General features: G+C 46.8%; 2 protein-coding genes across 6 annotated transcripts in view; one reads left to right on the top strand and one right to left on the bottom strand.

Moving 5' to 3' along the window:
- Positions 1 to 1,725: 1,725 nt before the first annotated feature.
- Positions 1,726 to 5,847, bottom strand: CREG1 (cellular repressor of E1A stimulated genes 1). The gene is made up of 3 exons (XM_039558387.1): positions 5,436 to 5,847; positions 3,209 to 3,328; positions 1,726 to 1,911 (listed from the first exon to the last, which is right to left on the bottom strand). The coding sequence occupies exons 1-3, from the start codon at positions 5,769 to 5,771 to the stop codon at positions 1,726 to 1,728; spliced, it is 642 nt and encodes a 213-aa protein (XP_039414321.1). The 5' UTR covers positions 5,772 to 5,847.
- Positions 5,848 to 6,485: 638 nt separating this feature from the next.
- Positions 6,486 to 20,640, top strand: part of RCSD1 (RCSD domain containing 1) — a 38,767-nt gene continuing 24,612 nt past the window's right edge. Inside the window, exons 1-2 of one of the 5 annotated variants that reach the window (XM_010399463.4) lie at positions 6,486 to 7,102; positions 7,899 to 8,056. In XM_010399463.4, the coding sequence (XP_010397765.3) occupies positions 8,036 to 8,056 (21 nt within the window). In that variant the 5' untranslated portion in view covers positions 6,486 to 7,102; positions 7,899 to 8,035. Of the gene's footprint in view, positions 7,103 to 7,670; positions 8,057 to 13,811; positions 14,189 to 20,640 lie in introns of those variants that run through there. The other 4 variants (XM_019285955.3, XM_010399465.4, XM_019285956.3 and 1 more) reach the window with 4 other exon arrangements.

The raw sequence follows: 20,640 nt of genomic DNA, 5'->3' as shown, positions 1-20,640 counted from the left end.
GTAGAACAGAGCAGCAGAATAGTACCAAGTACCTTCCTTCCCCTTATAGAGAAAGAAATCTGAGTAAGTTACATAAAAAATACTTTCACAAATCATCCCAGTATTCAAGAAAAGGAGCGATGTAACAACAACATTAAGATATAGGGATTTTACATGAGAAATCCCACTGTTCTATATATCAACCTCCTCTAAGGAGTCTAAATTCTTTACGTCAACTAGGTAATGTTTGCTTACTGTAAAATCAACTTATTTGTTCATAAACACTTTTTAGTGTTTGTGAAGTCAGCACACAGCAGTTGGAGAGGATGTAAAAAGATGTTTTTTGTGGTTGTGTGCAACTTACTTTAACACAGAATTAATTAAGCACACCTTTCATTAATTTTCATTCCCTACAAATCACGAATCATTTGTGTCATAGTGTATTGCTTCTTTTTCACTTTTGGGTTACTAATCCCAAATTGCTACGTAAGGCTTCCAAACCCCAAAATCTGCTCAGTTCTGCTGTTGAGGGTAATTAAAGCTGATACACTGCCACTTGATCAGACTAACAAAGCTGAGGATTTCAGAATCCTAATCAGAAAACACCCTTCACAACATCCTCACTGAATTTACAAGCCACTACTTTTCTGAAGTTGGATATTTTAGGTACTCCTGACCCGCTTCTATTACAGAGTCAGGGCACATAATCAGCTAAGGAATTACCACGAATTTATCTTGAGGTATAGGTACAGTTGGCACAAACACAACTGTATTCTACAGCAAATTCAATATAGGCAGCAAAACAGAAAAATGGCTCAAACAAGTGACTTTATCAGCATGCAAAGAAAATTCTTAACAGGATTTGGGAACTCAGCACACCATTTGCCATTGTAATACAGGCAATGCTTTCCATTCCACTGAGCTGAGTCAGCTGAGCCATCCTGCAGGACTTCACCAAAAAGTTCTAAACTAAACTGGTATTAAAAATAAAATAAAATAATATTGGAAAGTGCTCAGAAAAATATTATTTAACTAAGGCACTCAAAGCTTTAGAACTGGACTAATAATTTAGATCCCAGTAACCACAATATTTCTGAATGCACACTTGTCAGACACCTTTCCAAATTCCAATGAATAAAATTTAGTTATTGCTTCTGCACAAAGGTTTTTCAGTGTGACAGGATTCAAGTTACTGAGAAGTTAAATCTACTTCATCAGGGTAATACATGCTCATTAACAATGCAAGGTGTTTGATTCATCATATTATTAATTCAGCTCTACAGTACATAGAAAAAATAAATCTTTCATGAAAAAGCCGAAGTAATTCATTTCCATGCCAGCATCACCAAGGATCATCTTCCACCTACAAGGAGTAAGAATAAAAGTGAAATGAACGCATAATTCATGATGACTGTGCTGAAATAGATTTGAAAGTTCTGAACACTTAGTTTTATGTAGACAAGAGAACACAATTTCTCTATACTTCAATATTGTAATGACAGATTCAACAGCAATTTTCTTTTGAAAATACTAGCAATATTGCTGCAATCCCATTAATACAGCTTCAGAAATGCTGAATAGTCTCATTACTTTCAATTATTAGACCAAAACGTCATCTGTCTTGCAGTTAATTCAGAGGACAGTGACTATGCCCACTCTACAGGAGTCACTCCTCCCTGTTAACAACTAGAAGTTTTACAGGTTTGAAATATAATGAGAATTAGGCATGAAAAACTTCAGTACTTACTAAGGCTTGACACTGTAATACTCTTCTGGTGTCACAATTTTCAACCCACCAAAGTAGTCCAGGACCCAAATATTGGTGATGTTGAATTTGGCAAAGAACCAATTATGGTCCTTGGGCCAACTTTCCATTTCAGGGTGGCGACTGAATAATGCTTTTTTTGCTACGCCTGCTTCTGAATCATTCACCTAAACAAAAAACCAGGAAAATATTACAGGAAGATAGTCATGCAAAGATAAATTTTAGCTAAAAAAAAACACTGCTGACTACAGTGTGCTTTTTTCACTTCAGCCATGTCTTGTCCCAAGGGGCTCATTAATGTGGGTGAGTCCACTCATCTTCAGTGTGGTGTACAACTCTGTGAGACAGACAGTAATTCCAAAGTAGTGGATTTTAACATTAAATCAAAAGGCTACTTTTAAAGTTAGCATGAGCAAGAAAGTATTTCATCAACATAAGAATAAATCTTTCAACAAATCACAAAACAGAAAAGTATGGATTCTAGGTGAATTATTAAAATGGGATGTCTTAGCTGGAATTTTACCTCCTCTGCACCTGCTCATTCAAACTGACAGAAACAAAACAAGATGTGCTCAGACATTTGAAAACACACACCCACACCCCCAAACAGGATGGTGTGACAGAATCTATAGAGAAGGGAAGCTGAAAAGTGTGACAGCACTTGTGTACAAAGTGCACATGTTTAAAAGGTTAAATCAACAATTTAGAGCTCTGGGTACAGTAGGAGAACCACCTAAATAAAATCAACTCCTTTATTAATGAGAAATTCAGAAATGCAACTGAAAGATTGCTGAGTGCAATGTATAAATACCAGAGCTGTGAAAACACCAAATAAGAATTGAGACTATCATGTAAGAGAGAGTAGTGATGACTAGTTCTCATCCTCAATCATTTTCCCCAATAATGGGATTAGGATCTTCAATGAATAACACACGCCGTTCTCAATTCCTCCTACGAGACACCAAAGTACTGGTGCACAAAAGAACACTGCCCAGGCAGCAACGCCACGAGATCATAAAATGGACACTTTTTGTCTCTAATAACTGCAGCTTTGTAGCTCAGGTTAGTATTTACTTCAGCAGAGTTTCAGAAGCAGGCATGTCACACTGCATGAACCAAAGAATTTAACTGAGCAAGAGAGATGTGAATGAAGTATGAAGGTTTTTCCAAAATAACGGCCTTAGACTTCTTAGTTTCAGAACACATCTACAGGAATGAGGGAGATTTCCTGCCTTTCTGTCCCCCCAGATTCCTTGCTACAGGCATGTCAGCAAAGCCCCTGCAAAAATCAAGTGGCAACTTCATTTTCCTCACACAAACTACGAGCTGGCCTTTGGGTGTCACAGCACAGAACACCTCAGCATGTGCTTTTGCACAGAATTTCTCACCTTTCTCTTCTCCCTCCACTGAACAATTCTATTTGATGCACACAACCTTGCCCAGTGTCAGCTTTCAGCTGCTTACCTTTACAATGCTCCCAACGAAGATTATGTGGGCACAGAGGGGGTTCTGGGGATCATATCTGTGCTTCCTGCAGTAAGGAGTCTGTGCCAAAGACACGGTCAAGGAGGCATTTGAATTGACCTGAAATGCAAGAAATAAGATGTTTACACTTACTTTTCTTATGTGAAAGAAATGTCATACCCACCACATTTTCAGCTCTTGGTATTTCATTCAGCTCTTGGTACTTCATTCAGCTCAGTAATACTGGCAAAAAGAACAGAGCTGTCATCACCTTTTCCTAGCTACATCTGAAAGGCTCCTTGGATGAGCTGTGAATCTGGAATTAAGCCCAGTTCAGAAGTGTGCTGAAGCTTGTTAGCATAAAATGCAAACATCACAGAACAACACTCCTTGAAACTCTGAATTCAGCCTACCTATTTCACATGCAAATGATGATATATTACAATTTACAGACACAAAGGACAGTAGAGAAGACAAGGTCATACAACGAACTTCTTCAAGTTAATTCTGGTGGAAGGACAAAGTGCTACTGAGAAGGCAACCAACTGAGCTTCACGACTGTTGATAAAATTACTTACAACAAAAGCAAACAACTCATCTCTTCAAAACAGCCTCCTGGCTCCCCCAAACAGCTCTTTTGACATTCAAAGTGAATTTTAGAAGTTAGGTTTTTTAAAAATCCTGTGCATTTAAGTGAAACACCTAACTTGAAGAATTAACGAACCTGTATCTGATTGTTTTTCTAAAAAGTAATTTGATGGCCATAGCTTGAAAACCACTGGTGCCAAACAGGACTGCAGAATGTCACACACTAAGGGCCATTATCTCCCAGTAAGGGAAGTTCCTCTGCTTTGAGAAGTTTCATTATAAGTGCTCATGTCCAAGAGAAACCCCTCAAAGTCACTTGAACACTACCGGTGACCTCGCGAAACAGGAGCAACCGCTTGAGAGATAGGAAGTTGCTTAACTCCGAAAAAGCTGACTCATGATTATTCGGCACCTTCTCCCTTGCACGTCACTATCATATGTCAAGAGTTTCTGCCCTGAAGCAGCAAAATAAGGACCTGTTGAGGAACCTTACAGGAAATATTCATTAGCAGTTTGTACCGTGCGTTTTCTGTTACTCTGAAATAACATACCGGGGGTGGACAGGGAGGTATTAGGCAGGATAAAATAGGCTCTCTACAGTGCTTAGGTACATAATTAAACTATTTTAAGGCAACAAACTAAAACCTGACAGGGAACAAACAAAAAATGATAAAACGAAGTCTGAAAATTAGCATTATTTTGAGTTTTACTAATATTGTAACAGTTACTAAAGCAAACAAAAAAAACTAATAAAGGAGGCATACATATACTAGTTCCTTAAGTTTTTAGCAAACTCTTGCCTACAAAAGATCTGGGACAAGGCCAATTACACGCTCAGTCTCAGTATGCCAATGCTGCCTTTTGCTGTGTGCTTCTCTTTATGGTAAGCTCCAGAGATTTAATTACTATTCCTTCAGCAGTCTGTAAGAAGGAATTATCTTTACTTAAGTCCCACACTGACAATTTCCAGCCCTTTTGACATCTTTTGTGTGAAGTTTTCTCTGTTTTAGTATTCCATGGCGCCTCATTTCTTTGCTCAGTGCTTCTGGAAGCTGCAGACACTTCCTCTGTCTGGCACACTGCCCTTTCTCAACACCACGATCAGCAGGAATTCCTCAGGAGGCCTACTGAGTGTCACCACAGACAGCACTGCCCGTGATTAGCTGCTCAAGGGCTAATAATTGTCCCCAGGGCTGACATCCAAGGAACAGCCATAAACTAAAACACAGAAAGTTTCAGCTGAACATGAGGAAGAATTTTACGGTGAGGGTGGCAGAGCACTGGAACAGCTACCCAGGGAGGGCATGGATTCTCCCTCTCTGAAGAGATTTAAACATCACCTGGACATGTTGCTGTGCCGCCTGCCCGAGGTGACCCTACCTTGGCAGGGGGCTGGGCTGGATGATCTCCAGAGGTTCCTTCCAGCCCACACAATTCCGTGGCTCTGTAAACCAGCGCTGTCACACTGCCCTGCAATCACCACTTGCCGGTGAGATGAAAAAGCGCAGGTAACCCAGCCGAACAGACGCTGCGGGAGTAACCTGGGTGCTTCTCCAAGTGTCCTTCGTGGGCTCACTGTTCACACCCGCGGTGCCCGCGCAGTGACACCGCCCTCCCCCGCCCGGCCGCTCCCGCTCACCTCCAGGTCCTGCACGGAGATCTCCATGTCGGTCAGGTACAGGTAGGGGACGCCGCTGCCGCCGCAGGGCCCGGGCGGGCCGTCGCTGAGGGAGAAGATGTTGGCGAAGGGGCGGCCGCGCAGTCCCTCCTGCGCCGACAGCGTGGCCAGCGCGCCCCAGTCGCAGCTGTGCAGGACGTAGCGCGCCATGCGCGCCGCCTCCTCGGGCGGCGGGATGGCCGCGACGGCCGCCAGCAGCAGCCCCGACGCGGCGCACAGAAGCAGCAGCCGCGCCATCGCTCCCCGGCCAGCTGAGGACACGGACGTCGCTCCCCGCACAGCCGCGGACAGAGCCATCGCAGCCGGCACCGTGCCCACCACCGACTGCCGGGCCCACCCGCTCAGCCCCCGCACCACGCCGGGAGGGGCGGGGCCCCGCCGTGCCTCGCCAATGGGAGCAGCGCTGCCCGCTGTCCCGAGCCAATGAGGGGCAGCCTCGAGAGTGACGAGCCAGCCCGCCCGCTGCCAGCCAATAGGCTTGAGAGGCCCGCGCTCCTCAGCCAGTGAGACGCGCCGAGGGTGGGTCGAGGCGCGCAGCCGTTGTAAACAAGCCCGAGAGCGCGGCCTCGGGAGGGGGCGCAGTCACCGGCAGCCAATGGGAGCCCTGCTCTGCGCCACCGAATCGCTGGAAAAGACCCCAAAATCAGCGAGTGCAAGCTGTGACCCCGCACTACCGAGGGACCCAAACCACGGCACCGGGTGACACAGCCAGCCTTTCCTTGACCACCTCCAGGGACGGTGACTCCAACGCCTCCGATGAGCAGCCCGCTCCAATGTCTAATCACTCCTTCTGTGAAGAAATTCCTCCTGATGTCCAACCTGAACCTCCCGTGGCACAGCCTGAGGTCATTTCCCCTCACCCCTGGGAGATGAGGCCAAACCTCACCTGGCTCCTTTCAGGGAGTTGTAAAGGGCGACGAGGTCCCCCCTGAGCCTCCTGTTCTCCAGGCTGAACACCCCCAGCTCCCTCACTGGCTTCTCATCGGACCTGTGCTCCAGACCCTTCCCTTCTCTGGACTCGCTCCAGCCCCTCAGTGCCTTTCTTGAACTCAGGGGCCCAAAACTGAGCACAGGACTCGAGGGGCCTCGCCAGTGCCGAGCACAGAGTGATAATCCCTGCCCTGCTCCTGCTGGCCACGCTATTCCTGCTCCAGGCCAGGATGCCATTGTTGGCCTTGTCGAACCTCACCGCGCTAACGCCGGCCCACAGAATTCCCTGACAATCCGGTTTCCGTGGAGCACCAGGAGCGGCTCCCCGCGCCCACCGGGGAAGGAAGAAGGGAAGGTGGTGGCAGCGCTCCCGCCGGCCTGTGGGCGGTGCTGGCGGGACGCGGCTCCCGGCGATGTCCCGGCGATGTCCCCGGCGATGTTCCCGCCGTGTCCCGGCGGCTCCCGCCTGTGCGGGCGGTCCGGGGCAGCTGGACCCGAACCCGTCCCCCCTCCGGCACCCCCGGCTCGGAGCCGGCCCGTTCTGCGGGGTCTGAGTGACCCGGGATGGGCCATGGCGCGGTGCCCGGCAGCAGCCGTCCGCTGGCATCATCCCTGCTTTGTCTGCCTGGGGAAGTCTGTCACATCCTGGAAGTGTCCAAAAAACGCGTGGATATGTCACTTGAGGACATGCTTTAATGGTAAGCACGGCGTGCTGGGTTAGCAGGTGGACTTGGTGATCCTAAAGGTCTTTCCCAACCATAATGGTTCTGTCATTCTACAATCCAAGGGGTGGCACCATCGGCCCCACTATCCCTGCCCGCTGCTAAATCAGTCTCAAAGTCTGGTTTGGTGTCACCACAAGTGTTTGGGGCCCAGACTGCCCTTGGGAAAAGCTTGTCCTTCAATCACAGCAGCAGGGTCTATCTGTTTTGGTCTGTAAAGCCTACAGGATGATTTGCCATTAGGCAGAGCTCAGGTGTTACCTCTTGCACCGTGCTGCAGGGTGTATGTCAAAGCCCTTGCTGCTACAAGGCTTGGTTTTGTTAGTTGAACACCATTCCACCATCCACTGAAGGCTCTTCCAAGCATTATTTACCCAAATAAACACTGAGCTACCTTATTTTATCCATCACTTTGTGCTCAGTAACCTTATAAAGATTTGTACAAAGAGATGTTTTTAACTGGGGTAATACTGAGACTTGATTCAACTTGCCCTAAAAGATGGTGGAGTTTCATATTTCCATCTGGATCCAAGTATGTCCACACTGTGTAAACCACAATGTAGCACTGAGAAACCCAAATTAACTTGCCCTGTGACCACCATCTGCCCCAGGTGCCCCACAGAACCCCCAGATTATAGCAGGCCAGATGGATCATCCTGTTGGGCTGAACTCAGCAAGGAAAACAACCACCCATCCATCCCCTACTATTTATCTGCTGTCCTGTACAGGCAGAACAAAATAATTTTCCCACCAGTATTCCCCTTGTCTGCAGAGCATGGGCAGAGATCCCTGCCTCTTCTCCAGGACACGTGGAACCTTCTGCTCCTGCCTTCTCCTGGAGATGCTCAGGAGAAACCGAAATTTTCATAGGAAAAAGAAAAAAGAAAAAAAGGATGCTCTAAACCCCTGATGTGCAGCCACTCAGCTCAGGTAGGTGGCTGAACTTGTGTGTGGCACAGGACAAGTGATATTTCAGGGCAGAGTGCTGAGGAGACAACCAGAGGGAGGGAAGAAGTGAGTTATGAGAGAAGAGCCTGCCTATCTGGGGGTAACAACTTGTGCCACAGGGTAAAAAAAGAAAGGGTAGAAAGGAAAGAAGATGCACTGAATGAAGGGGGCTAGTTTTGGCCCCTTATTTCTTGGATGGGTAGTGTGGAGTGAACCTCCTTGGTCAGGGTAAGGTCTGTAAATCTTTCAGCTTGCTCTGAAATGATGAGTTATCTGAAGTAAATCTCCAGGCTCTCTCACTTCCTCAGCTGGATCTCAGAGAAAGGAGAAGGATTCTCTGTTCTGCTGCAATACATCTAGGGGCTCTCAGCATCCTTGCATAACAGGGTCAAGAAAGTGTTGCTAGGCACTAGTTCTCCTTTTCAACTCATGTGCTTCACTGCATTTAAGAAACAGTAAATAGACAGTAATATCTCACCATAAATTGAGCCATGTTTACTTACTCCAAGGTTGAGTTCATGGAACAATCTTAATTTCAGTGTGTTTTGTATGTGATGGGCTTCAGGCTGTGTCCCTGGAGAAGGTGTATTTTAGTCAGAAAGTGTGGGCAAGGTCTCCATCTTGGCTTGTGTCATGTTTTGTCTGCCCTCTTCAGAGCTGGTTTTGCCGGAGCCAGCTCTCTCTGTAGACAGCCTGGTTGCTGGATGGGCTGGGCACGGTTTCTCTTCAGACACAGCCTGGCTGTGTGCTGGTCCAGGCTTCCTGTCTAGGTCATGCAGTCTGTCCGTGAACAGAAACCTTTCTGTGTCCAGATAACACTCGGGGGCTGGGCAGTCTCGCTGTGTGCAGCGCTTGATTCCAGAGCCAGGCCCGCTCTCCCCATCCAAATGACAGCCAGGGTGATTAAAGTCACTTGCAGGGGTGATTAAAGCCACTTGCCGCTGCCTTTGACAGAAGAGACTGACCTGTGAGTCAGCTCTGGCAAACGCTGAAGTACTCAGTGCTCTGAAGTGCCAGTGCTTGGTGCCACATGAGACCCACCATGCAAATTGTTTCTAAAAATGTTGGTTAGATACTCTCCTGAGGAGATACCAGCCCTGCTGAGCAACGCAGCTCTGCTGCTGCTACGAAGTGGCACACAACACAGACCTTTGCTGAGCACAGAGAGGTATTGCATGCTTGTGCATAAGACATTTATTTGTTCTCACCCTCAAACTTCTTGAATTACCTTGGTTGGAAATTTAGCTTGTGACTCTTTCCTCAGTGTATTTTTTAGAAAATATGTAAAGTTATTATAGCACTGGCCTGGTGTTCAGCCATAAGTCCTCTTACTTTTTTAACAGCCACCACACAGGCAGTGGCAAGGCAAGCTTCCTCTGTGCATAACCTGTTAGGGACCAGAAGTGTTGTTCCATTTTCAGTCAGAAAATCTTGTTCAGTCAGAGCTTGGGCTGCACGCTGAGGAAGCTGCTGGCCAGGGCCACTGCTTGTGATGCTGCTTTCTAGGACACTGAGAGATGGGCAGTAGGACTGGCCTGAGAAGAGTGTAATCAAAACCAGCACATATACCCAGAATTGTGTCAGCACCCATGTTCAGACTGGTTTTGTTGGTTTATATTAAGCCCCATGTACTGAAACTAGTAACTACAGAGGAATTGTTCAGTCTGCAAGCAAGCTGTCAGTGGCTCATGCTGATAATATTTGTCCCACCACTACATGAGTACAAGGGGATGCACCCATGCCTCTTAATACCCCGGCTCAGTTTGCTCTCTGAAGTGAAGCAGATCAGCAGTGAAAGAAGAGCTCTCCAAAGACATTCAGGTGCTGCAAGAGATGACAGCAGTTATCTGAACACCACCCACCAGCCCCTGGTGGGGCCAGGGTGATCCACCTCAGTGTGATCTCACTATTATGAGGTGAAATGCTCCCTGTGCCAGGTGAAATGCCACAGCATTCTCCTAACTTTACTCTGCTTAGGGACAGGCTTTTGCCCAGAGCCTGGCAATTACAAAGCCTTAATTAAGAAGCCTGATTAGTCTGAACCATGATGTTAGAGGTCAGGTGCCATCTGACAGTCAGGAACACGTGAAATGATTCAATCTTTCAGTTAGTCTCGAAAACGAAAAACACAATTCCAACTCAGCTTAGTGAGAGCCACTTTACAGCCATGTCCTTCCCTTGAATTCCCTTTGGTAACGGGACTTTCCCACTGACATCAGTTCCCAGGGGTGCAGAGAGCCTGGCACGCCGGTCCCTGTGCCCGTGTGGGTGCTGGCACGTGTGCGTGTGAGTGAGTTTGTGTTTTTTGCTCTCAGACGTGCTTCGCTGCAGCTGCAGGACCCGAGCACTAAAATGTCAATGGTACAAAGCGTTCCAGCTGAGTTCATTTCCTGCTGATAAGTCCCTGAAGAGGAGGCTGAGGCTCAGCATCCACAGCGTTGGTTTAGTGCTGAGGGGCACGGGCAGACGCCTCGGAGAACGCTCAGCAGAATGGTGGGTTCAAAAAGCGAGTTTCCCGTAGAAAAACGCTGCTCACGTTCACTTCCTGTTGGGCTGCCAGTGTCAGACCTGATGTATAAAGCCAACCCAAAACAGGATGCTGGCTTTTAGGGTTGATTGATCTTTGAAATGCAAATGTTTTCTCAGTGGTTACTTTGTCCCCCCTTTTTTTTCAGTTGAGAATCGAGTTGCTTGAGTGTGAATAGGAAGGGTTGACACCCCGTTTTCAGTAGGGCAAAAGCCCAATATAGTAACAGCTGCTGGTTAGAGGTGTGAATTCTGGGAAATGACATGGGTAACAGCAGCCAAGGCCAGGCAGAGAGGTGGACAGAACAACCTCAGATACTGGCACTGACAGGTGAGCTCTCCTAAAACTCTCAACAAATGTCTTAACAAAGCACAGAATTGCAATCTGTCTAGCAGGAACCCACAGCTCCCTCCACCCTTTGCTCACCCACCACCCTGACAAACATACCTTCCCAGATTTGGCAGCTAGGCAGACACACCCGAATGAGATAACTGCACGGACACAAATGCCACAGACAAAGTTTCAGATGCCCTCCAAAGCTCTTTTAACTAACTGGTTTTTGAATAAAGCACAGCTCTGTCATCTGCATCTGATGTGTCTACATCTCCTTTCTGTGACTCACTCTGAGCACCCTGTGGACATTCCATCCTCTGCAGCCAAAATCCAAGAGGCCAGCAAGTGCTGCCCACAGTGTTTCTGAGCACGGCAGAACCCCTTACGCCACCTGTTTTGCAGGAATGCCAGGATGAAGGAGTTCCTTGCACCTCTCCCCCACATGCTGCCTGTAGCAGGAGTGCCAGTCATTTCTTCTGAAGCGAACTTGCTGTGTTGGCCTCACGTGTCTTGAAAAGAATCAGACAGGAAGCTGCAAAATCCAGGGGGCCACAATTGCAGCATTTTCTCAGTCAAATGAAATTTCCCCCTGGAGCCTGTTTTAATGGCATTAGTGATGACTATACTTTTTTTCCTCCGGAGCAGAACAGATGTGGAACTTTTTTTTGGATGTAAGAACAAGTTAGTCTCATAGACACTGCTACATCCCAGGTCTGTAAGCAGAGATATACAGAGGGATGCAAAGAGTCATACTCGAAGATACCTCAAATACTTGCATGTACACATCATGTAAAACACCCATTTTCTCAGTATAACTTCCCTTATTAAGGTTTGTTATGATGTTCTTGCAGTTAAAGCATGTGGGGTTTTTTTTCAGATTTTCTAGTGGTTTTCAGTCCAGAAACAAGAAAGAGGAGAACAAATCCATACCTCATGTCTTCCTGTCTGGAGAAAAACATACACCATATTTCTGTGCATTCACCCCTTGCTCCTTCAGGAAGGAAGATTTAGCATTAAAAAGTGTCAAAATTACTGACAAAATGGCAAAAGTACCCTGAGTACTGTGTACCATGCCCAGAGCAATGGCATTTGGGAATCTAGCTGATAGAAAAGGTTTGTTTTGTGGCAAGATACTTGGAGGCAGAAATAGATGGAGTGAAGAATTGTGGTGGGGCAGCTGCAACTGCTTTTGGTTTATTAGTATGGGCGAAGTGATACTGCCTCTGCCTAGCAGTTTCTTTTTCTGTACACCTAAGCAAACAGTTTCCTCTGCACAGTAGAACCCCTGAAAGCAGAAAAAAAAAATACTGAAACAGACCCTGAGCAGCAGGAAACAATCATGGGAGATGTGACTTTGACGGTGTGTTACACGGCAGATACCTTGAAAACACCACTTGTGATCCATGTCCAGTGAAATCCTTGAGCTTGAAATCCTCCTTCTGTCCCCACAGCAGGCAAAGCATGGGCAGTGGAGAGTCCTGCTCTCCCTGACTCACCCTACTTCTCAGTTCAGTTTCTATTCCCTCTCCTAATGTGCCATTGTCAGGACTTGAAGAAATCAATAGCATTTCCAAACAAGTAGTAGTTTCATTTTCATATTTCTATTTTATTTTATCTACAGTAGCAGCATCTTCTGGTTGCTTACAGCAGAGGGGTTTCATCTAATCTAGTATTTCAACAACAGAAGATTAATTAGTTCTCTTGCCCAATCTCCAGATTGCAGCAACTCAGCCTATCATTCTTTTGGCTACGGACAGAGTGACTATTGTATATTGTATATTGAATCTGGGAGATAATGAGATCATGATTTAAATCTGCAAATTCCAGAGGAGTCCCACAGCATGCAGGACAGCAACAGTTAACTACGCTGGAAGAACAACCATCAGTAACAGTGAGCTGGGATATCATGATGCTCACATTTAAATCCTTGCTGGAGTGTTCTCAGCCACAGCCAGCAGGGACTTGTGAAACACTGCAAAGGAGAAGTATGCATCCCTTCCAGAAAATATGTTTTAACTCTCTTCTGCCCCCAAGGTATCGTGCCAAAATGACGATACGACATTGTGTCACTTTGCAGCTGCACTCAAGGCAGGGAAGCCAGCAGAAGACAAAGGGAGCGTTTCCAAATTCCTCTGCACCACCCCGCTCTCAAGAGGTGGGGACTGAAATTCTTTGAGAAGGAGCATATGCAAACAGTTGCTAAAAGAGATGTCCGGTTTACAACACCGTGATCAGAATGGAAAGGGAAACTGCAGCAAAACATTCCGGAGGCTTGTTTTTCCCCATCTCAGTTTTTCTACCACCACGGAAACTTCTCGCTTCCAGTGCACAAATCTGTCCATCCCTGCGAAGGGAGAGGTGAACAACCTGCACTTTCTGATCTGGTGGTGTGACACAAATTCAGGGTGGAAAGAGCTGGTCCTGTTTTACAGCTGGACAGTGACAACCTTACATGGAGACCCTCTGCTGGAGCCCACAATTACGCCCTGTTTTCTCTCTGGGGGTTCACCCAGGAGATCCTGACCTTCCTGAGAGTCCCAGCCGCGCACCAGGACAACGCCTTAAATTCTGTTCAAGCCCACTAATCACCCTCGCTCTCCTCCTATTCTGCCTCTCTGAAGACAGAGTGAAATTACTGAAAACAAGGAAGAGAAAGGAAAGCTGCAGTTAGAAGAAAAGGGAATCTCTCCTCACAAATAAACAAGCAAGAGACCCTGCAGATTTGGACAGGGAAGTGGGGACAGCAAAGAGATCGGAGCAGAGATACCAGAGCAGGAGCTGCAAGCAGTGGAGAGAAACTGAGACAAAACGGGGGGGTGGGAGGGGAAGATAAGGTGATAGAAAATAGGAAGGGGGAGAGAGGAAAGAGGAGAGGAAATGCACATGCGGTGTCCCGAAGTTTGGGCGCGGAGGCAGAGCTTGTTGCTTGTTGTCTCACGAGCCCAACACTCCGGGAAGGACAGTATCTGTTTAGATTTGTGTCTAAATTTAAACCCTGATTGCCTTGCCTCCCCCTCCTCTCCCCTCCCTCCCTCCCTTCCTCTCACCCACCCGCCCTTCTTCCTTGTTCGTAGTGCAGGGCCACTCGCCGGGCTCTGTCAGCTCAGGCTGAGCAGGAGCTGGGATCTTCCACCCCTCCACGGCGGCACCGTTCTGCTCTGGCTCGGCTGAAGTTTTCCCACAGATAACAGGGAAAGAAAGGGGTGGGGAAGAAAGATTGCCCCGAGGACACCTCTCTCTTGCAGGATATGGAGGTAAAGAAAACTTTATTTCCACTAGCTTGTGACTGGCTCCGCGATCTGCTTTAGCTCCACCTTGCAAAGCAGTTTCTCCCTGAAGGCAGCTTCAAATATCCCTTTGCTGGGGTTCAGATAAAGGTCTCCTTCCCCCCACCCCAACCCCTGTCCTGCACCTCAGACTCTTTCGCAGGTTTTAGTCCAGATTTGAAAAGCAGGGGGATGGTTTGGGAAGAAATTACCTCTGTGAAAGGGGAATGAGGAACAGCTGCCTTTTACTTACTAGTCTCCGAGGTGTGATTAGAGCGCTAGATTTTTAGAAGTATCATTCTGAAAGGAGGTTTTAAGGAGTCATTAAAAATGGGGGCATAACAGAACAAACCTTCCAGGACTGACAGGCTCCTTGGGGTCGGTTCCTTCCCAACCCGTGCAGCAGCAGTTGTCATTCGCACCCTCAGCTGTGTGTAGCCCCTGTCCCACGTGGATTGGCAGGTCTCACTTTGGTTATCAATAGAGCACTTTGGGTCAGGGAAGGGGACCCGAGAACCTGTGCTTGAGCGAGGTAGATGAGTAGCACACCCCCAGAGGGTTTTCTGTCCCTTTTTCTCTGTGCCCTGTGCTTCATGGGAGTTGGATCTCACATCTCAGGGTGGGCACAGAGCTAGTGGACAGGAGTCTGGCTTGCATGGTGTCTATGTTCAAGCATTCTCCTGTGTAACACCCTCTTGGGCAAGGCAGTTCATCTCCTTCTGCCTCCTGTCCCGTTCATTCAAAATGGGAATGGTGGTGCTTGCTTTGGTCATGTCAGGCTGGATTTGCAAGCTTTTCAAACAGTTTTTTAAAGTGGCAAGGGAAAAAAAATATTTTTAGGAGGGGCACAGGAAATAGAAAGGTGATTACAACATTGGCAAAACCTCAAATTATGAAAGAGGACATTTGGTATTTCTCTCTGCTAAACAGAGACCTTACTAAACACTTTATATTATCTTCCCAGATAAGCCTTTTTACTGCGTGGATGCAGCCCCAGCACCAGGGGACACGCAACAGAGCCAGGGAGCAGTGTGCTTGAAGCACCACTTCAATTGTTCTTTGAAGATTTCCAGTGCATAACTCAGCTGGGCAGTTGTGACTACACGCAGGTGCTAACATCACCATCCTTGTTATTATCTGTGCTGACCTGCCCCACAGGCAAGGGTTAAAGATTTGGCCTGTTCAGGCATGTTCGTTACAAAAAATGTCTGAAGTATCTAAATAGATTTTGGGGTGGAGAAGGATCAAGCAGTGGTGAAACCGACTCAGCACAGACTACTTAGGTGACATGAGAAATGTTTGGCTTCGCAAGGGTTTTCAGGTTTGACAGAGTCTGGTTCAGTCACTGCTAACACTTGTTTTATTCTTTTTCACTGTAGTGTCCTGTGATGCTTCAGAAGGGAGGGGGAGTTGAGCTCCTAATTTGTTATAACTTAGGGTTGAAGGAGGTATTTTTGCATGTTGAGGACACTCTCCCTCACCTCCTCTCCTCTCCACACACACAGGACTGCACCCCTCGAGTATTTTCTGTTGTCTGTGTTGGAGTAGAAAGGAACACACCTGCCATTTCCTTTTTGGAGACACATGTGACACATACGGAAGGTCTGGTGGCCAGGAAGCTTCTCTGAAATATCTGACCTAAGATTTCCCTGCTCTTGATTCTGTCCCTTTTCCTCTATTTCCAGCCTTTTCCCTGTGTTTCCTGGGTTTTTTTGGTCATTTGTAGATTGCTGAATCCATTCTTAATTTTAAAACATCTCAATTTCCAAGATATTTTATTAGTAGTGCGCTTGGTCCTGCCCCAAGCCTCCAAAGAGGTGTTTAATATCCCAAAGGTAAGAAGATATTAGACCAAAACAGAGCCAAGAGCAAGAACTTGAGTTCCCACCAGCTGATTCTCTGCTCTGTTTGTTCCTGAGGGCTTTTCACAGGCTATGGACACAGAGGCTCACCACAGCCTTTTGCTTTAAAACCAGATTTAATGATCCTGTGCAGCAGGAACGAGAGGAGTCCTGTCATTTCCCTGTTTGCTTCATCAGTGGCAGGCAGAGCTGCTCCGTGCTTTCCTGCTGGCGTGGCTGGCAGGCTCTTTGCTCTAATGGGACACATGAGGATTACCAGCATCAGGAGGAAAAGGGCAGAGGGCTGACCTAGCCAGCTGATTTCCGTCATGTCTCTGGCAGGAAGACCCTAGTTCTGAAAAACCCACAGAAGCAAGATAGTTGGGATCTCTTTCTTAAGAGTGGTTTTAGTGTGGGTTTGCTGCTCCTTAAGGACTAGTACCTGTGGTCTTAGCCTTTCTGCTGTCAGGAATGTGCCACATTCAAAGCAGCAACTGGAACTATTTAAGATCTTAAAAGAGGGAGAAAAAGGCAGCAAAACCCCATCCTTGCGGTTCATGTAATTTTGTGAGTGTCTTGATCTTCAGTGTTTTGTTTTGTTGTTTGGGGTTTTTTTTTTGCAAAGGCCCATCTTCTTGATGCAAAATAGATTTGAGACTCAGTTTTCTTTCCAGTGTATGGCAAATGAAAAGAACTTGAAACCATGAAGTTTATACCGCAGATTGTTAACATGAGTTCGTATCAAAAGTGGGTAAAACTGCACTGATGGAAGCTAAGCCACTTGTAAAAAAAACAGCCACTAAACATTCTTTGCACTCATGGTACAAAAAGGATCAGAAATTTTTGTGTTGGTCTCTTAGTTTACATCCTTAGATTTGGTCCAAGCTGTCTTAATTCCCATGGCTTGCGGGTTCCCAAACCTTCCTGCAGATGTTGTGAGTTAAGGCATCCGCTGAAAGTGCTTGTGGCTTTCTGCAGCCCGTGTTCCACAGCAGTCATGGCATTCTTCTTCCCAGTCTCTCTGTAGGGGCTTGGGAGCATAGAGACACTTGAACTTTACTTGCACAGCAAAGGGAAGCAATCCAAATCTGAATTTCACTTGAGTGGCTCCCCATGGTGTGATGGGTTCCCTAAACTGCAGAGGTCCAGAAACCAGGTGTATTTTGGGAAGGCTCTCCTCTCCTTTGTGCCTACCAACAGATGTCATTTAATTCTGTGACACCTCCGTTGCCATGTCTCTTTTCTGCAACTACACCTGCTAGATCATCTTTTTTCCTGTTGGTGCACTGACTCAGCAGAGGGAGGGAAAGCTTTTCCAGGGCTGAGGGCAGTTCTTTGCTCTTCACCCTTCTGGGCAACTCCTGAGCATGGCTCCAGCCGCAGGGCTGTGCTGTCACTACACCACAGTGTCCTCACCTCGGACATCTGGGGAGCGATGGAGTCATTGCTTTTTTCAGCAAAACGGCCCTTCCTGTGTCAGGTGGGGACACCACAAAGTGGCCGACGTACAGGGCAGCCTGCTTTCAAAACAGGCACTCACCCTGTCCTTAGGAAAATTGCACTGAGGAAACCTGACCTGTCCCCCAAGGGGACCGAATTGGATGCAGGAATGGGTACTGTGCAGATGAGGTGGCTGAGATCTGTGACCATCCTGGTACTCAGAGCATCAGGACAGGAGGTGAGCTGAGCTGAGAGAGGTCTCTGCCCATCCTTGCAGCTGTGGAGCTGAGATTAAGAACAGGCATTATGCCACGGTTAGCTCTGCCAGGAAGCAATATCCCTTTCTCAGGAAGCTCTGATGATTGGCTTTCGTTCTAAAAGTTTAAATGTCCCTTTTCCACTCTTCTTTTTTTCTTTTTGCTTAACAGAACAGTTTAACCTCAAATAGACTTGTTTTCAGTGTTTCCTCCCAAACCCATTGAAATGACACGTTCACACAGTGTGTCTATGTAGTTAAAGGGGAGAGTATTTAAATGTACTGGGAGAGGTACTGTATGACACCATTTTACTCCTCAGGTCTGGGCAGATTTGGGACCTGCTTGACTGTAAATAGCATGTCTGCAGCAAGGAGTCCTGGAAAGGATCAGGTTTGCCAGACTTCCACATGCTAGTGACTGGAGGCCTCCCTCTTGAAGGACAGAAAACATCAAAACCAAACCCCATGGGCTGTGCTGCAGCCCTTTGTTCCACCTAGCAGAGACCCTGGATTAAATGGAATTAAGGCTTTTTTTGTGTCACCAGAGAGGGAGAATTCTTCTGAACCTCTCCTCACTCCCCAGTTTGGTTGTCTGAGTGTCCCAAGCCATGTGATAGCATTTTGGAAACGCCTTCTGTGCTGTGCTCCGCAGTCTAATTGGCGGCATGCTTTGCAGTTGAGCAGCATATCATGCATACCTTTTCATGCATTCCCAGGAGCTGCTTATCTGAAGAACAGGGGGAAAACATCAGCACTGCTTTATCAATAGATGCTGCTTGGAAACTTGCTGGCTTTTATCATGGAAATGAACCAGCCCACACAAACTGCGGTTGGTTTTCCATTCTGTTTCCACTTTGGTCCGTTTACAGAGGTGTTTTAGAGAGGTGGATGCTCTTTTTCCTAAAACACCACCTCCACAGCTTGAATTTGGGATCTGAGGTGGCAGCTGAAGCCAGCAGCAAGGAAACCTGTTTGGAGGACCTTGTCTTGGTGCCATGCAGACAGGGATATATATGCCTTTAGCAGTTTGCAGGACAAGCAGGCATAAGATTAATCTGGTCTAGGGACAGCAGAGCTGCTGTGTAAGGAGAAGTTGTTACTACACATTCACTGCAGAGTTGCTTCACACCTGGTTGTTTGCAGAGACCCAGGGCACTTCATTCCTACAGAGTCTCACCTAGGCATTGATTTAAGTCACATTTCAACCAGGTCACAATGTATCCAGCTATGCAGTCTCATGCCAGAAATGCTTTTACATCAAATCTGAGTCATATCTTTGTATCTTATCACCAGTATCTGGGTCTGGGTAATGTACTGGTAAGGATGAGCCTTATCTGCCCCATTAGTGCCAAATGAAGTTTTCAGTCTTTGGAAAGACAAAAAAGTCGCTGGACCAAATTCTTGTCAGATAAAGCACATCACTTGCTAAAGGTGTTTCTGGAAGTCTTCTCCATGAGAAGACCCAGACCTCACTTGCCAGATTGACAGCAGATTTAGATGCATGGCTTTTTCTTCATTATTCATCACCAGATTTTAAAAGAGCTCAAAGCCCATAGAACAGGCAGGAACGTTGTAAACTGGTGTTGTTGCATATGCAAATACACCTGTTTACCCTTTCAAACGAGATGCACACAGGGTTTTGGTCAGTGTGGATGACTGGTGGCTAATCTGCAAAAGATACTGATTTACTGCCAGCTTCAACAAAGCCACTGTTCATCTCAGGCTTCTCAAACACGCCTAGAATTAACGTGTGTGGTTTGGAAAGCCTGGATATCTGAAGGGTGCAGACCAGTGACTTCTTATGCACAGAAAGGCACAAAAATGCAAAGGAGAGGGAATTCTGGCTCAGAAGATTGGACTTTAACGAGTCAGTGTGGCTTTGCAGTGAGACTGAGGACAGTAGTCTAAAACTGCTAGTGCGGAGGAAACAGAATTAGTGCACTGGAAAAGCTGTATGCCTGGGAATACCGGGATGCAATTAAAGGAAAGATTTATATCTCACCAAGTAGCAGGAGAGATTTCTAACAGTGAGGTCTGGCAAGGTTTGGAGTAGCGTAGTGGAAACCAAATGTAGTAGAAATCTTTTTCCCATGAATGATTCAAAAATAGGCTGGACTGTGCATTAGAAGGATAAGAAGCGAGCTTCAGTAGTATTCAGGTTAGTGGTATTGAGAGAGCCACCAGAGGGGCAGCACCATGCTGTTCTGCAGTTCTTCCACGTGTGGGCTGCTAGAAGCAGCTCGTGGCTATTCAGCGGCAGGCCCCAGAAGTGTTTATGATTCCCCCCTGCTGCAGTACCTTGTTCAAGCCTGGCAAACTTCTGCCTGTGGGAAGCTCAGGTCAGAATAAGTTGGCATCATATCTGTAAGAGTCTGGGAATGGTTATTTTACTACCTGGGTAAAACACAAAACCGATTCTGTTTTTATTATTTCTTCCTGGTTTTAGAATGGGTTTCTTTATCCTTTAAAACTGTGTACTGCAACAGCAATCATGGCTTCCTCAAGTCAGTCATCTTGAAATACCTTTCTGCTGAGTGCCATGTTCCCCTGATGTAAGTTCAGATGACACATGCCCTGTTTTCATAGACACACACTTGAGTTGGTGTGCCAGGCTTCCCAGGAATTTCACCCCTTGGGCTTTGCAGTGAGGGCATGTTTAACTTGTGAAACGTGCACAGTCTAATTTGGCTTCCCATTTAGTCTTTATGAAGTGCATGGAGTTGTCAACACTGTCCCTCCATGAGAACCCAGGGTTTCCATGCTCAGTTTGAAGGTGTTCATTCCCAGTTTAGAGGCAGAGGGGCTCTCCATGGTCCTCTAGACAGCAGGTGCCTGTGAAGAGGACAGAGTGGAAAAAAGAGACTGATTGCTGAGTACACTGGTTACTCCTACAAAAAGGAAAC

This window comes from Corvus cornix, chromosome 1 (genome assembly GCF_000738735.6).
Source record: "Corvus cornix cornix isolate S_Up_H32 chromosome 1, ASM73873v5, whole genome shotgun sequence".
In the NCBI taxonomy this organism is placed as follows: Eukaryota; Metazoa; Chordata; class Aves; order Passeriformes; family Corvidae; genus Corvus; species Corvus cornix.
Note: the sequence above shows the minus strand (reverse complement) of the source record. Positions and strands in the feature narration are given on the sequence as shown.

Excerpts from the sequence above, each read along its gene's own strand:
- CREG1 (XM_039558387.1), bottom strand. The coding sequence starts at position 5,771 with ATGGCTCTGTCCGCGGCTGTGCGGGGAGCGACGTCCGTGTCCTCAGCT. Across the intron at positions 3,329-5,435 it reads TCTCCGTGCAGGACCTGGAG|GTCAATTCAAATGCCTCCTT; the intron begins GTGAGCGGGAGC and ends CTTGCATTTCAG. Across the intron at positions 1,912-3,208 it reads TCGTTGGGAGCATTGTAAAG|GTGAATGATTCAGAAGCAGG; the intron begins GTAAGCAGCTGA and ends TTTTTTGTTTAG.